This window comes from Camelus dromedarius, chromosome 4 (genome assembly GCF_036321535.1).
Source record: "Camelus dromedarius isolate mCamDro1 chromosome 4, mCamDro1.pat, whole genome shotgun sequence".
In the NCBI taxonomy this organism is placed as follows: Eukaryota; Metazoa; Chordata; class Mammalia; order Artiodactyla; family Camelidae; genus Camelus; species Camelus dromedarius.
This window is the reverse complement of record NC_087439.1, coordinates 81,671,110-81,685,530: the sequence shown is the minus strand read 5'-3', so window position 1 is coordinate 81,685,530 and position 14,421 is coordinate 81,671,110. Positions and strand designations below refer to the sequence as shown.

The following is a 14,421-nucleotide window of genomic DNA, read 5'->3' as shown; positions in this document are numbered from 1 at the left end:
CTGGCTGGGTTGAGCTGGGTCTTGCCCAGGATTACTCCTCTCAGAGTGCCTCCTGTCTCTGACGGGTGCTGCTGCCTGACACTGGTCCTGGCTTGTGGCAGAGGCTCAGGCATAAGGTGGACAGCTAGAGCTCTGGCATACAGGATTCCTGATCTAGCCCCTTGTCAACATCCCCACTGCCTCCATCTATGCCAGGCCCCTCATTTATGGTTTGGAAGTTGGCTGTAGTTTCCTCCCTGGCCCCCTGCTGTCACCTTGTCCCCTTTCATTCAGTTCCTCAGATGGCAATCCACATGGGAATCAGACCATGCTACTTGCCTGCTTAAGACCCTCTGAGGGTTCCCATTCCTCTTACATAAAATCTTAACTTTTCACCTTGGCCTGAAAGGACATATCATGTGACACTTGCCCTCATCCCCCCTAGTCAGCTCCTTTCCTAATCTGTCCCTTGATTTCTTCACTCCAATCACTCCTCTTTGCTGTTCCTCCTGGGGAGATCTTTCTGACCTCAGAACTTTTGTATTCACATGGCCTCTGCCTGGAAAGCCCTAACCCTCAGTCTGTGCATGGCCCTCCTCGTCATGCAGGTCTCAGCATGAATATCACAACTCCGAGAAGCCTTCCCCAACCAGTAGCTTTACCTAAAGGGGCCCCACTCCCCATGAAGAATCACTCTACATCCAGCACCTTGCTTTATTTCCTTCACAGCACATAGCATTGTCTGAAATGACCTTGTTTGTGTATTTACTTGATTATTGTCCATCTTCCTCAGGCAGAATGTAAACTCCAAGAGGGCAGGTGCTGTGTCTCTATTCACATCTGTATCCCCAGCATTTCTCATCACCACCCAACCCCCAGAGTGCCAGGCCACAAAGAGTGCAAAATAAATATATGTTAAATGAATGATGAGGGGCAGAGTCTGGTGGGGAAAGGAGTCTGAGTCCTCTATAGAATCACTTCAGCTCAATTATGTCCTTTTCTTCTTTTTCATCCTCCTCCCCCACCCACCAGCTTCCATTCATTCCTTCCCACTCCAGGGGAAGGAGTGAAGGGATGAAAGGAAGCAGGCTCAGGCCCTGTCTGGCTTACACTGCCCTAGAGTGTGGGGCAACCTCCAGCCCAACTGGGCTGTCTGAACTTTGGACAGGGAGCAGGAGGCAAATCGGTCCTGGAGCCCACAGAAGTGAAGGGGGGAGGGGTACGGGGGGATGGTGTCCAGGCAGGCCCAAACTGTCCTGTGATTACAGTCTTGACGACCTTGGGAGGTTCCTATAAGATCATGTAGTCCAACCTCCACTCCCAGGAGCCAAGACGACGCAGCCCAGCCAAGATCGCAAGCTGCAGAGGACCAGGCTCAGGGAGGGTAGCTGTCAGCTCACTTGCAGACGCTGACCCACTCAGTGATGCGGCACTCCTCGCAGACCACGAAGCAGCACCAGTGGAAGCGGCAGTGACAGCGCTCGCTGCGCGTCTGGCGTAGGATGTTGTGGCCGCGGCCACAGCACATGCTGCCGCAGCCGTCGGGACCCGCGCTGCTCTTGTTGCACAGGCGGCCCACGGTGCCCGCCGAGTCCAGGCGCGGCTCGCGCTCGCAGAAGTCGGGCGACTTCTCGAAGTAGACCAGGTCGGTGGGGCTGGCGCGGCGCCGTGGCCCTGGGACACCCGGGGCTGGCGAAGGTGCCCCCGCGGGGCCGGGCTCCAGCTGGCCGCCGTTGCGGTTGTGCGGCCGGATGAGCGTGGCGCGGTGGAAGCGGCTGCGCAGCAGCGCCCCCACCGCGCGGAACTCCGGCGTCACCTGCCAGCACGTCTTGAGCTGGCAGCTGCCTGACGTCCCGTGGCACTTGCACTTCCGCCGCATGTTCTCCATCACTGCCTGCAGAGGGAGGCACAGTGAGGGGTGACGCCCGCGGCCAGCCCCACTGCCCTCCTCCCCACGCAGACACTGGCCTGCAAGAATCTCAGAGGCTTTGGAAACCAACTTCCATTGAACAGAGGCAAAAGCTGAGACCCGAAGTGGGTAGGTGGAGGCGCAGCACCCGAGCCAGGCAGTCAGAAGAGCTCTGCCTGCTCTTCTGCTGCTCTCCCATCCACCTCCCACCTGGCCAGACCCTGGGGGATTTCCCTCATTCCTGCTCCTCTCCTCTCCTGCAGCCTTTCCCAGCAGCTGCGGGTGGGGGTGGGGGGTTGGAGCTGGAGGCTTTTGCTTCCTGAGGGGGGATCCCAGATCCTCAGGGAAATTCCCTCTCCTTCCAACCCTCATGTGGGGACTAAGAGCAGTGGTGTGCTGGCCCCACTACATCCCAGCCCCAAAGCTTCTGGCCTTGCTCCAGGCTGTGAGCGGTGGCTGTGGGGAGACTGAGAAAGCCCCCTTTCCTCCTCTGGGCCCTGCAGCACTTTGCAGGGAGCCTAAGGAGAGGCCCATGGGCTGGGGAGATTCCCCTTCCGATCCCCCACCCCATGAAACTGGTGGGGGCTTATTCTGCCCAAAGCTGAATGCCACCATTCCTCCTAGGAAACAGTGAGTACCAACAGAGGCCAAAGGCGCTACCTGAATACAGAACCAAAGGGAACCCAGAGAGCCAGACCCCCAGGGCAATGAAAGTGGAGAGAGGTTCCCAGGCCTCCAAGGGAGCTTGTCACAGGAACACAACCTACCCACTGCCTGCCAAGCTCTCAGCCTACTCTTCTGAGTCTCCTCCCAAAGAGCTCCATCACATTATCCTCACCAGAGACCCCAGAGGAAATTGGTCATATCCTCCTTCCCCGCTTCTCCACTCCAAAGTCACAAAGCAATGATCTGGGGCCCTCAAACCTGGGCAGGAGGGCCATAAGAAGAACCCTGTTCCTCTAAGTCTTAAAGGGCTCTGTAGCTTGTATGTGCATTCTGTAGTGTCAGCACCACCTGGGAACCAGCCCGATACTTCCCTTGGCCAATAGCTCCAGAACATCTGCTTCCCACAGGCAGCAGCCATTAATTAACCAGTTTAATGAGGAGGAGGAGGCACTGTTGGCATGGGCTGGGATAGTATCGAAGCTTGGGAAAAGAGCTGAATGGACAAGGAAGGGTTGAGTGGGAGCTGGACATGACCTGAGGGTGGGTATGCCTCAGTTTACCTCACCTCTAAGTCGTGATGGAAGACCTGAATCAGCTCAGAGTCTTTGTGGATAAAGAAGGTAAAGTGGCCTGGGCTGAGAGGCCAAGAGAAAGGGGAGTGAGATGGAGAGTGCCAGGCAGGGTGAGGGAAGGCCTGAGCAGGCCCAGCAGGGCTAAGAGAAGTGACAGGGGCCAAATAGCCAGGAAAAGAGGGTGCTGAACTACCATGGGGGCTAAGGAGGCATCTTAGTGTAGATGACACTGTAGAACAAAAGAGCATGAGCTCATTGCTCAACTGCCTGGGGATGAACCCTGCCTCTTGCCACTTTCTCACTAGTTGTCTCACCTTAGGCAAGCTTCTTACTCTATCTGTGCCTTGCTTTCCATAACTGAATATGAGGCTAATAATAAAACCCTCACAGGTAGGTGTAAGGATGAAACAGGCTAATATGTAGTAAAGTGCTCCAGACATGCCTAACAGAGTAAGCACTCAGTAGATTAAAGGCAGGCTATTATTACTTTTCTTTTTCCTTCTCCCTTCCTTCCTGCCTCCCTTCTCTTCTCCTCCTCCTCCAGCTTCTTCTGTCTCCCTCCCTACCTTTCTCTCTCTCTCTCTCTAATTAATGACTTTTAAGGTAGTATGAACATTCGAGGGTAGGCATAACACAGTACCACAGTGGCCCCTAGGCATCTCCCTTTGCAGGAATCCCTCATTGTGCACCGAAAGGCTGGGAGAGGAGCAGGGTGTGGATGGGGTCACTGCATAGGATATTACAGAATCAGAGAATATTAAAGCTGGGGGCGGGGAGCATTATGAATGATGCAGTTCAAACTTCTCATTTCATAGAGTGGCAGAGCAAGGCCTAGACCATGAGGTCTGACCACAGCCCAGAGCTCACCCCACCCTCACAGCAGGAAATGGGAGGAGCAGGCTGTTCTGCAGAAGGGGAGCTATTCCAGGGCAGGGGTTGTTTCATTCCCATATCCCCAGGTCTAGTCCAGTGCCTGGCACACAGTAAGTATCCAGTGCGTTTCTGATGACTGAGTTAGGAGGGGCAATGAGAAAATTGCTGAGTTAGGGGAGTGGTGTGGTCCTCAGAGCAGATGTAAGCCTAGGGGAGGGGAGAGGCCCTAGGCAGAGGAATCTGGAGCTGGCCCAAAGGGTTGGGGGGTCTCACCTGCCTCCCCACTCGGTTGTTGTGGAGCCTCATACGTGCATGGATGTCTCTGTGAGGCTCCCGGGAGTCCAGAAAGTCTTTAGAGAAGCGCTCTCCAAAACCCACGTCGGGGCTGCAGCCTCCCCACTCCCAGGAGTCCTGCAGGCCCGGGCTGGCAGGGGGCAGGGCTGGGTGCTCCGGAACTCCGTGGCTCAGGCCCTTTCCGCGTTGCAGCGCCTCCAGCTGCAGGCGGTGCAACTTTCGACGGAAGGCCTCCTCGTCCCCACGCCGGGACGCGTCGCAGCCGCAAGCCCTCAGTTTGCCTAGGGCGCAGGCATTGGATACCGCATGCACCACACCCGCTGCGGAGATGGCGTAGGCGAAGGCACTCTCTCGGAAACCTGCGGAAGAGATGCAGGAAACAGCCTTTGAGGGGCCTCGACCTCTCAGCCCTCTGCCCTCCCTGCCCAACCTTCTAGCCATTCTGAGGGAAAACAGGCCTAGAGCTGGGAGAAAGTCCTGTAAAGAGCACAGACTCAGAACTTCGGATGTGGCAGAAATCACACCCGAAGTTCTGCACACAGCATGGGATGGGGGAGGTCTCCCTCACAGCCCTCCTTTTTCAACTCCTTTCCCTGTTTCATTAACATCACCCTTAGCAAGTTCAGAATTTGTGTCTCCATCTCTCCTGTTGGACAGAAAATATCTAGTAAACATTATATTTTTTCTATTACCTCACATGTGATATTTGCAATTTTTAAATGAGCCTGCAGAAAGAAGGCAAATTATAACCTAAAAAAATAAGTTACCAATGATGGCATTCTGGGCCCCAGGAGATGTTAGTGGGCAGGAGGGCAAGAAGAGACGGTATCCCCCTTAATCTCCAGGCCCCAAGATTTCCTACTGCTGCCACCCCGTAGGCCCACCACAGAACACTGTCTGATGGCCAGATTCAACAGACAGAGATAGGAGCCAGGAGAATTTCCCATTTCCCTGTCCACAGGGCATCCCAGGAAGTCTGCTCAGAAAAGGCCCCTCCCAGCCACCTGGCCTGTGGCCGGTCTAGGTCTGCTGAAGAGGTTATTTGAGGGATGCTGGAGGTGAGCCCACTGCCTGCACCGAGTTAAGCATATAGTGGTGCTGAACACTGAGAAGGAAAGTTCGCTAAGGTAGATGCCTTCCTGAGATGCTCAAAGGGCACAAAGACTCCCTGATGAGCTACTCTCAGGAGCCCAGGACTTGTCCACACTGCTTTCCTCCTTGGTGTTCACAGCCTTGGGCTGGCTCCCAGAACTACAAACTGCTTCTTCTTTATTCTACATCTGAGAAAGGACCAGCTAGGGTCAGGTTCTGGTCTCTGACCAGCCTCTGAACCCGAGAGAGTTGGGGGCAGTGGAAGAAACCAGGAGTAATAACAGCTTCCACACAAGGAGGAGAATTCACTTGTGCCCTAGACACCTGTGGGAGAAGACCAGAACCTAGCTGGAGGCTGATGGCTTGGAAAAGGCCAGAGATTCTGAAGAAAAACTCTGGGTCCTTCTACCATGGCATCAAAGACTGCGAGGACCTGGAAGCTTCACAGACCCCAGAGAGCCAACGAAGACTGGACAGAGACCCTAATCCAGTCCCACTCCCTCCCTCTGCATCACAGGGCTCTGTTCTCCTCTCTCTGCTCAGCACCTCCCCCACCCCACCTCCCGCCAAAACAAAACAAAACAAAAAAAAAAAACAACCCCAGACCAAAAACAAACAAACAAAAAAGATGAAATGGGTAGTAGAGTATGAACTCTGGAGCCAGATTGCCTAGATTTCAATCTTGGCTCTTCCACTTACTAGCTGTTAATAGCTATGTGACCTTGGCCAAGTGACTTGACCTCTCTGTGCCTCAGTTTTCTCATCTGTAAAACAGGGTTATTATTATCTGTCTCATTGCTGTTCCAAGAATCAAATGAGTTAATGAATTTTAAATGCCTATGATAATACCTTACTCTTAGTAAGTACTACATAAACACTGTTATTGAGAAGTTCTTCCTGCTGCTTACCTGCTACTGCTGCAATTTCAGGCCATTGCTCCTTGTTCTTGTTTCCCTGATCAGGCACAGAGCCCAGCAGCTCATGGCCCACTCTAGAATGTGGGCCACCAGAGGCCCATAAAACAGACTGTCCCTTTCTAGCTTTTCATTCCAGTTCATGACACCTGAGAATATTTTCCCTAAGCAGCTCAGCTGTGAGCAGACAGGGAGGGGCAGGGATTGGGCAGGAGCCTTCAAAGGGGGAGGTGGGAATTGGTGGGAGCTGCAGAAGAGTGGACACTGCTCTGGGAGGGGGGCCCAAGGGAAAGGAAGGCAGACTCAAGCTGAGGCACATACCCAGTATTTATCCCTTGCCTTTTATCTGTGAAACACTGAGACCTTATTGCTGGGGGAATCATCAGCCTGCTCCTAGGACAAATGGCCATATTCACACCTCCAGAGGCAGCCCAGGCCTCAGAAAGCGCCCCTCTCAACACACACACATACACACACACTGTGCAAAAGGAAGATACCCAATGTCACAGGGGTTATGGAGCTAGACCCAGCCCCAGCTCTCCCAGCTCCCAGGCCTGGGCAACTTTCTGCTGAAGGACATTTGGCTCTGGGGAAGACCTGCTGTTGTGTAAGGCCCCCAGGTGGCCCAGTTCCCGGTCCTATAGTCCTGTCTACACGTGGCACCAGGAAAGAGCAAGATGCTGGTGCAGGGAGATGTGCTGGGCCAACTGCTATCTACCAGCCTGTTACATTCTAGGGCAGGCCTGGAGGAAACTGGAGAAACATAACCCACAGCCTACAGAGAACACCGCTACCTGTCTCAGGCAGCTAAAGATACCATCCCATGGCCTCTGGCATCTGTCACAGCCACGTGTAGGGATGACCAGGCAGGGCTTGTGTGGTCACCCTCTGCTCCAAGCACTGAGGCCTCAGAAAAGTCCAGCCCATTGAGTCTGCCCCCAGCTCCCATTCAGGGCCCCAGTTTCGGTCCTGGCCCCAACTGTCTAGGGCAGACGCAGGCACTGTGCCATCTGGCCAGCTGGAGGGGGAGAGGGGTGGGGCCATGGCCAGCTGGGCTGCCTGGAGCATGGGGGGGAGGCTCGTTAAGACTCACAATTAGCCGCCCTTCCTTTGATCTGGGACAGGGACTGCCAGCATCTAAAGTGGAGTCAGCTGCTGCTACAAGATGCAGCCAATGGCCAGGAAGGGGATGAGGGAGGAGGTTTGGAGGGCAGGGAAATGTGGAGGAGAGAGGATTCAGGAGCCAGTGGGAACCAGAAGGGGTTAAAGAAGCTTGTGCCCTGCCCAATCAAGTCAAAGAGGGACGAGAGGGGAGAGGTCTGGTCTCCATTCCCTCCATGCAAATAATCTGTGCGTGCTCATGTGCCTGGGCTGAGAGAGAGAGGGTTGTGTGCATGTGGGAACACTTAGGGGTGACACTGAATGTAGCTCTATGTTTGCACAAACTTGGGTAGGTGTGTGTGTGTGTGTTGTGTGGGTGTAGGTGTGCATATGTGCATGTCAGTTCCATTTCTTGGACTACTCCATTGCACCAGCTCACCTCTGGGCACATGGTAGGAAATCATGGTGGCCTCATAGCTTGCGAGGCAGTATGGTAGGAGGTTGAATGCAATCTTTAAAGACAGCTGGCATGCATCTGAATTCTGGTTCTATAGCTCACTTATAAGCTGTGTGACTAATGGCAAGTTACCCAACCTCTCTTACCTTCATTTGTAAAATGAAATGATAGGCCCTACTGCATGGGGATTGTTTGAGGATCCTAAAGCACAGATAAAGTGCTTTAGAACAGCTCTTGGCACACAACAAGTACTTACTATGTTCGAGTGCCATTAGAATAATAGGATCTTAAGTGATCTTGTGATATGATTGCCTGTGCTTCTGTCTCCCCATCTGAGTGCCACCACGTACCCCAAGCCTCAAGGCCTAGGCATAAAACCAAGACTCTCTGAGGATGAATGTAAAAGGGAATGGCCTTGGACAACAGAGGCTGGACTCTCAAATTGCTGGCTTCCACTGGGCTGGGAACCTGACTTACTGCAGAGCCTCACACCCCCTCTTTCCATCATCTGAATGCATCTGGGCCTTAGGAAGGGCAGTACCTAAATTGTATGAGCACTCCAGGATCTACTCACTCCCCTCCACCAAGCCTCTGCCTGGCTTCTCATCCCCTCTCACTCTTCACAATGAAGAGCTGATGTTCTGTCCAGCACCCCAACGTCCCAGGCACCAACCATCTGGATCCTTAGAACAGAAAGCCAGGGACACCAGTGCCCTTGGCTCTTAGGTCATACCTGTCCCTGGGCTGGACAAAACAGCCAGCCTGGACTGGGGGCCTCTCACAGCTTTTTAAGGACTCTTTCTAGCCCCTTGGAGGCCTTCTGCCTGTCCCCCAACCCCCAGGTTCCAGCACCTTCTCATCCCTCTCCTTGGCTGAGTAAAGCCTCACTGTATGTCCTGCTTCCTGAGCACCCACTCCAGGTGCCCAAGCACCCTTTCCTCTCCCTCCTACATTAGCACTCCATCCCTTCAGCCCAACCCATCTCAGGGGACATGTCGGGACAACTAGATGAAGGTAACAGCATTTGTATGGAAGACCTGAGGGACCACCTCCTCCCAGCAGTCTCTGAAATTTAAACATGGCAGAATGCACCTTTAAGAGAACCCCATTAGCAGCTTGGGTCAGAAGAGGGGTCAGCATCCTGATATTCCACTTGAGGGAAACTGAGGTCACCTGACCCCATCATGGATAATCCATAGCTCGAAAAGAAGGGAGACTAGGGGAAGAATCCAGTCCAAGGGCTGGTTACCACCAAGACGGCCCCATGGTATTCAAATTTAGCTAGTCCTTGAGGTGATGGGCCAAGATAGATCAAAGAAATGACCCCGCCAGAGAGTGAACCTGGATGTGGAGTGAGGGAGGCACGGCAACGGTGGCCTTTGCGGGGGTGGGGGGGTTAGTGACAAGTTCTTCCCAGAAGCCCAGAGTCCCCTCCGAGGAGGGAGAGGTAGAAATGAGGTGTAACAGTGGGGGAGGGGTGGAGGAAACCGTAGCCACGGAGGTAGGATGGTGTTCGAGGCCAAAGGAAGGAGCCCAGCCTCCCTGCGGGAGCTCAGGAGCCGCTGCCCCGCCCCCCTCCTCGCGCTGGGCGCCGCCCCGCCCCGGCTAGCCCCGGCAAGTCTCCCCCCTCCACACCTCACCTCTCCCCCCACCAGTCCCCCTAGCTCACCTCCCGCTTATTAAACTGCAGGTGAACCCAGGAGCCTCTGGCACCGCGCCAACCCCGCAGGGTTCCGCGGCTCCAAACTCGCCCCCAAGTTCCAAAGCCCCCGTGTCCTCCACCGACCCGCACAGGCCGCACCCGGGAAGCAATCGGGACTCCTGGGTTTCTCAGTCTAGAGGGGAGAGGAGGACCAGAAGCGAAGAGAGGACACCGAGGCCGGAAAGAGGAATGAAGAGCTTGCCTCGCCTCACTCGAAGCGGCAGGGGTGAGAACCTCAGCGCCTGCCAGAGCCCCCAGTGAGCGGAACCCGAAGCAAGCTCGGAGGCCGGATCGCTGCAGGGAGAACTGTGCTTCGGGGAGCGCGGGTGACCTAGAATCCCGGAGTGGGAGCGGGCGTGCGGCGGCAGTGAGCGCCGGCCAGGCCCGGCAGGGGCAGGAGAGATGCAGGGGCCTGTCACTTCGCGTCCGCGAGTGCGTTGGCGGCGGGGGCGGCCAGGGCGGGGCGCCGGCGCGGAGCTGGGCTGGCCGATCGGCCGGGGTTCGCGGGCAACCGCCTTGGGCAGCGGGCTGGAGGGGCTTGAGGGCAGCGGGGCGGGAGGGGCGGGAGCACGGGGCAGGGTCGGGGGCACCCTCTTTGAGAGGCGCGCGGCTGGGGCCTGGAGCCGTCTGCCGCGGCCCGCGGGGATTAGTTCGCGGCTGCATGCCGCCACACGCGTCGGGCTGGGCTCGGCCGGGGAGAAACAGCGCCCCGGGCGCGAGGGGGAGGGAGGAGGGAGAGCGCGCGGGGGCGGGGCGGGCGGCCGGTGGCTGGGCTCGGGGAGGCTGGGGTGGCCCCTGACTTGGGGGCCCCAGGGATGCAAGAAGGGGTTCTGGTGAAAAGGGAAAGGCCCCCGACTCTGAGTTCTTTATGAAGTTGGGGTGCATTAGAGTCTTACTCTCCCAGAAGCCTCTGGGCCCCAAGGCCACAGGGTAGAGGCCCTCCCCCTCTACTGTCAACTGAGAATTGTACAAGTCCCAAGGAGCCAGGTCCCCACACTGTCCCACCAGAACTGCTGAGAAGAGAGAGATACCTAGCTAGGCCCATTCAGAAGGCAGGAACCCTATCCTTCCCAAAAGACCTGACACAAGGTCTAAGATACCAGGGCAGGAGGTGGGTGCGAGCAGAAATTAGCAACAAAACCTCCTGCCATCTCCAGCCTGAGTCACTCTAGGGATTGTCAGGGTAGGCCCTGGGTCACCCAGAAGTCCAGGGAAGGAGGACAGATAGTGGGCTGCAGTTTCTCTGGGCTGTGAGGGGAAGAGGGATTGGCAGGGCCCTCAGGCCTGCTACACACCCAGTGCCTCTGATTCAGAGAGGGTTATCGGGGGTGGCAAAGATGACACAGAGACTGGTGGTGCACTCCGCTGGGAAGAGCTTCGGTGGAAGCACAGACATTTTTACCTGCCCAGGCATCCCTCACCCACACCATTTGGCAAAAGTCCCTGACCCCTCTTCATGTTGATTCTGGGTACTTTATCACAGGCTCCCTCTATCCTAAATGCTGTTTACTAGGTAGAGGGTAAATTGAGGCAGGTGACAGATACAGATATTTCCTGCGTCTGGGCAGTGTCACTGATGGGACAGGATAACCCAGGAGCTCAATTCTCAGGCATGAAACCTGCCACCCTCAGCCCACACAGCCCAGCCTAGAGCCACATCTGCTCCATTTGTCTGCCCCACCCTCCCCCCCAATGAACATGAGCAGAAGGAGGCAGGAGAGCAGCAGGGCTGGTGGATGGACACATGGTGAGGTTGCCAGCTTGAGTGAGTGGGTTAGGGGATGGCTGGTGGATAGGTTCCAGAGTGGAGGTGCTGAACAGGGTGGGCAGAAGGGCAAGGGTGAGGGGCAGCTACCTCTGCTGAAGATGGGACTTTCATAGGGGATCTTGTTTCGGGTCTCGAGACTAGAGCAGTTCCAGCGTTGGTCCCGGAACTGGTGCTGGCACTCGTGGATGGCAATCTGGATGCCCTGGATGGCCGAGGCAGCCACATCAGGGTGGCGCACACACACCTCCATCTGCCGCTTGCTCAGTCCCGGCAACGTCAGGCACACCGTGTTGGCGTTGAGCACGGGCTCCTGGGGGAGGCGGAGGCCCAGAATATCGTTGGATGCAGACCTGCAGGCATGTGGGGTGGGGGTGGGTGAGTGTTTTGGGGGTCTAGGAGGGTCCCATCTAACTATACACACTCTGTCCCAAAGGCTACTGTCCCTCTGTTCCAAACCCTGCTTTTGAAGTTTGGGCCACTCAGTAGATCCCTAAAGCATTCTCCTTTCCTTGGCCATCTCATTATCATCCCCTTCAACATAACCCACTCAGCTGCACACATACAGATTAACACGCGCAAATACACACACGTCCGGTATGCCTGCACACATGGTATTTCATAAGTACATCCCAAGGTGTGGATGCTCTCATACACAGGATTCTCCAGGGGACCACTCCCAACGGCATGTTTCAGACAGTCAGATTCATGCAGACACACTTCTGCACACATTGCAGTGGACACACAGACCCAGGAACACTTAGACACATACACACTTCATCAAACATAGTTACACACAGACACTCACAAGTACACACACATGTTTATCTTAACATGCATTGATCCGTGAGCCTTCACATTCACACACATGGGCACACGCAGACTGCTGTTTACAACACAACTTGCTGGACTCATTCGATCACACACACACATACACACAAATACACACACACACTGAGAAAGCACCCTTCTAGCTTCAAGTCTTTCATTGACCCCACCTGGGCTACCCAGTTTTGGCCGCCACCCCCTGCCTCTTCCTGGGGGTGATCTCCAAGGTGGAGCACTGGCAGTTTGAGCTTACTCCTGGGTTGGGGGTGCATTCCCCCAGGGTGGCAGGGACTCCAAGTTGGTACTTGCTCCCCTACAAATACACACACCTCCGCTCTAGTAGCCATCACTCTCCTGAGCACTGCCTTATCTTCCTGGACTGCCCTTATTCTGTCACCAGTTCAACCCCGTCCTATAAAATTACTCTTTGATTGGTCACCAGCACTTCCCTGCAACACTGTGCCTCCCTCCTTCTAGGGTCCCCTGTCCCAGCCGGAGCGCCAAAGGCCCCTGTGGCTGGGGGTCCCAGCTCTCCAGGAGGCGGGGCATAAGGTGAGGGCTCACCTGGGCACAGCGGCAGCCAGCAGCAGTAGGAAGAAGAGCAGCGCGCAGAGCGCGGGCCGCGGCTGGGGCCGAGGTCGGAGCCGCAGCCAGGGGCAAGGGTGGGTGCTGCCCATCGCGCGCGGGCCGTGATGGGCCAGGAGTGGGGGGCTCACAGCCCGGTGGGACCGGCGAGCCAGGGGCGACGGCGCATGATCCGCGGGGGGTCGGGGCAGCTGCGACACACAGCTCCGACTCGGGTCACGGCTCCGGGAGCAGACGGCGCCCGCCTCCCCGCTCCATGGGGCAGCGCCCCCGGGCACCGCCCTCGGGGGGGGGGGGGGGCGGCGGGCGGGCGCACCGGGCACCTCCTGGCACAGGGGTCCGGGGAATTTCCCGAGGCCCCCCTGCGACAACTCCCGGTGCCTCTAGAGGGTAAGGGGGGCCCGGACGTTCTGCGGGCTAGGGATGAGAGGCTGGGGTGCCGGGGAACCCCCCAGCGCAGAGCGGTGAGCCTGAGCTTCGGAGGGCTTGCAAGGCGGGCCGGGGGATGTGGGGGGTGGGCGGCGCTGTCTATGCTCGGCCCCACCGCCCAGAGAGTGAGTGACTGTCCTGGCTCGGGGAGCTCCGCCGCCTCCCCTTTCCTCACCTCCCCTCCCCCCCCACAGTGTCTTAGGGCTCTACCCCGCATGACGTCACAGGGGGGTGGTAAAGGCGTGTACTCGTCCCGAGGCCACTCCGTCCGCTCAGGACTTGGGGTGGGAGCTGCTGTGCGGAGGGCGGGGGAAAGGAGAGGTGTTGGGGTCTGTGCGATCGGATCGGGCACAGGGCGGTGCCAGTGAACCGACTCGCTGGTTTGTGCGCGAAGGTGTGTGCTGCTGCGGAGTGTGTGCGCCTGTCTGAGCCGCAGCTGCTGGGGAACCGTCCCCACCAGTATACACACCTGCAGGGGCTGGAGGGGAGTGGCTGGTCCTCTGATCTCCTCCCCAACCTCAGGAGGGACTTCCCAGGCTTGGCTTGTGAGGCAGGTGTGGGGTCCTGCAAAGGGGTTTGGCAGCCTCTAGATCTTGCTCTTGTTTGCTGTGTGACCTTCAACAGGTGCCTCCTGGACACTGAGCCACCCTCTGCCTCTGTGAAATGAGGTTAATGAGGCCCACCTCATCTAGTCAATGAGCCAATGAAGTAAAAGTACTGGGACTTTGGTGATTGCTTGTCTGGTAGTAGAGTGCCCTGGGGTGGCATATCCTAGGAGGAGGGACTAGAGAGAATTTTAATCCTAAAAGTGTGCTTTGAGGTCATCTTATTTCATCCCTTTTTATTTCACAAGAAAATATTGAGGCTCAGAGAGGGTTATGACTTACTCAAGGTCACACAGCAAGTTAGTGGAAGAGCTGGAACCAAGAGCAGTCCCAGAACTGAGTACTGCTTGCCTGGGCTCTGCCTGCAGATGCTCAAGGTCTTACCTTGGCCCTGCCACCTGCATCTGATCGTCTGAGAGCTCCCTAGTCCAGCCTCCTGGCTCAGGCCCACCCCAACTGAACACTGGGCTCACCTCAATATGGAATGAGTGTACTGGACCCAGGTAAGGGCCTGGGAGCCAGAGAGTTGGGGATAGAGGCTCCAACTTCTGTTTCTGGTTCTAACCTGGGCCCTGATAGTGAAACCTATTCTCACTGTGGCCTTGGCATCCTCCTCTGTAAAATGGATACAAGCCTCCCATACATCTCCC

At 56.4% G+C, this 14,421-nt stretch overlaps 1 protein-coding gene across 1 annotated transcript; it reads right to left on the bottom strand.

Moving 5' to 3' along the window:
* Positions 1–577: 577 nt before the first annotated feature.
* On the bottom strand, positions 578–12,947 carry WNT10A (Wnt family member 10A). The gene is made up of 4 exons (XM_031452192.2): positions 12,717–12,947; positions 11,415–11,677; positions 4,273–4,652; positions 578–1,873 (listed from the first exon to the last, which is right to left on the bottom strand). Exons 1-4 carry the CDS (start codon positions 12,827–12,829, stop codon positions 1,376–1,378), a joined length of 1,254 nt encoding a protein of 417 aa, XP_031308052.1. The 5' UTR covers positions 12,830–12,947; the 3' UTR covers positions 578–1,375.
* Between the last annotated feature and the right edge of the window lie 1,474 nt (positions 12,948–14,421).

Excerpts from the sequence above, each read along its gene's own strand:
- WNT10A (XM_031452192.2), bottom strand. The coding sequence starts at position 12,829 with ATGGGCAGCACCCACCCTTGCCCCTGGCTGCGGCTCCGACCTCGGCCC. Across the intron at positions 11,678-12,716 it reads CTGGCTGCCGCTGTGCCCAG|GTCTGCATCCAACGATATTC; the intron begins GTGAGCCCTCAC and ends ACATGCCTGCAG. Across the intron at positions 1,874-4,272 it reads ACAACCGAGTGGGGAGGCAG|GCAGTGATGGAGAACATGCG; the intron begins GTGAGACCCCCC and ends CTCCCTCTGCAG.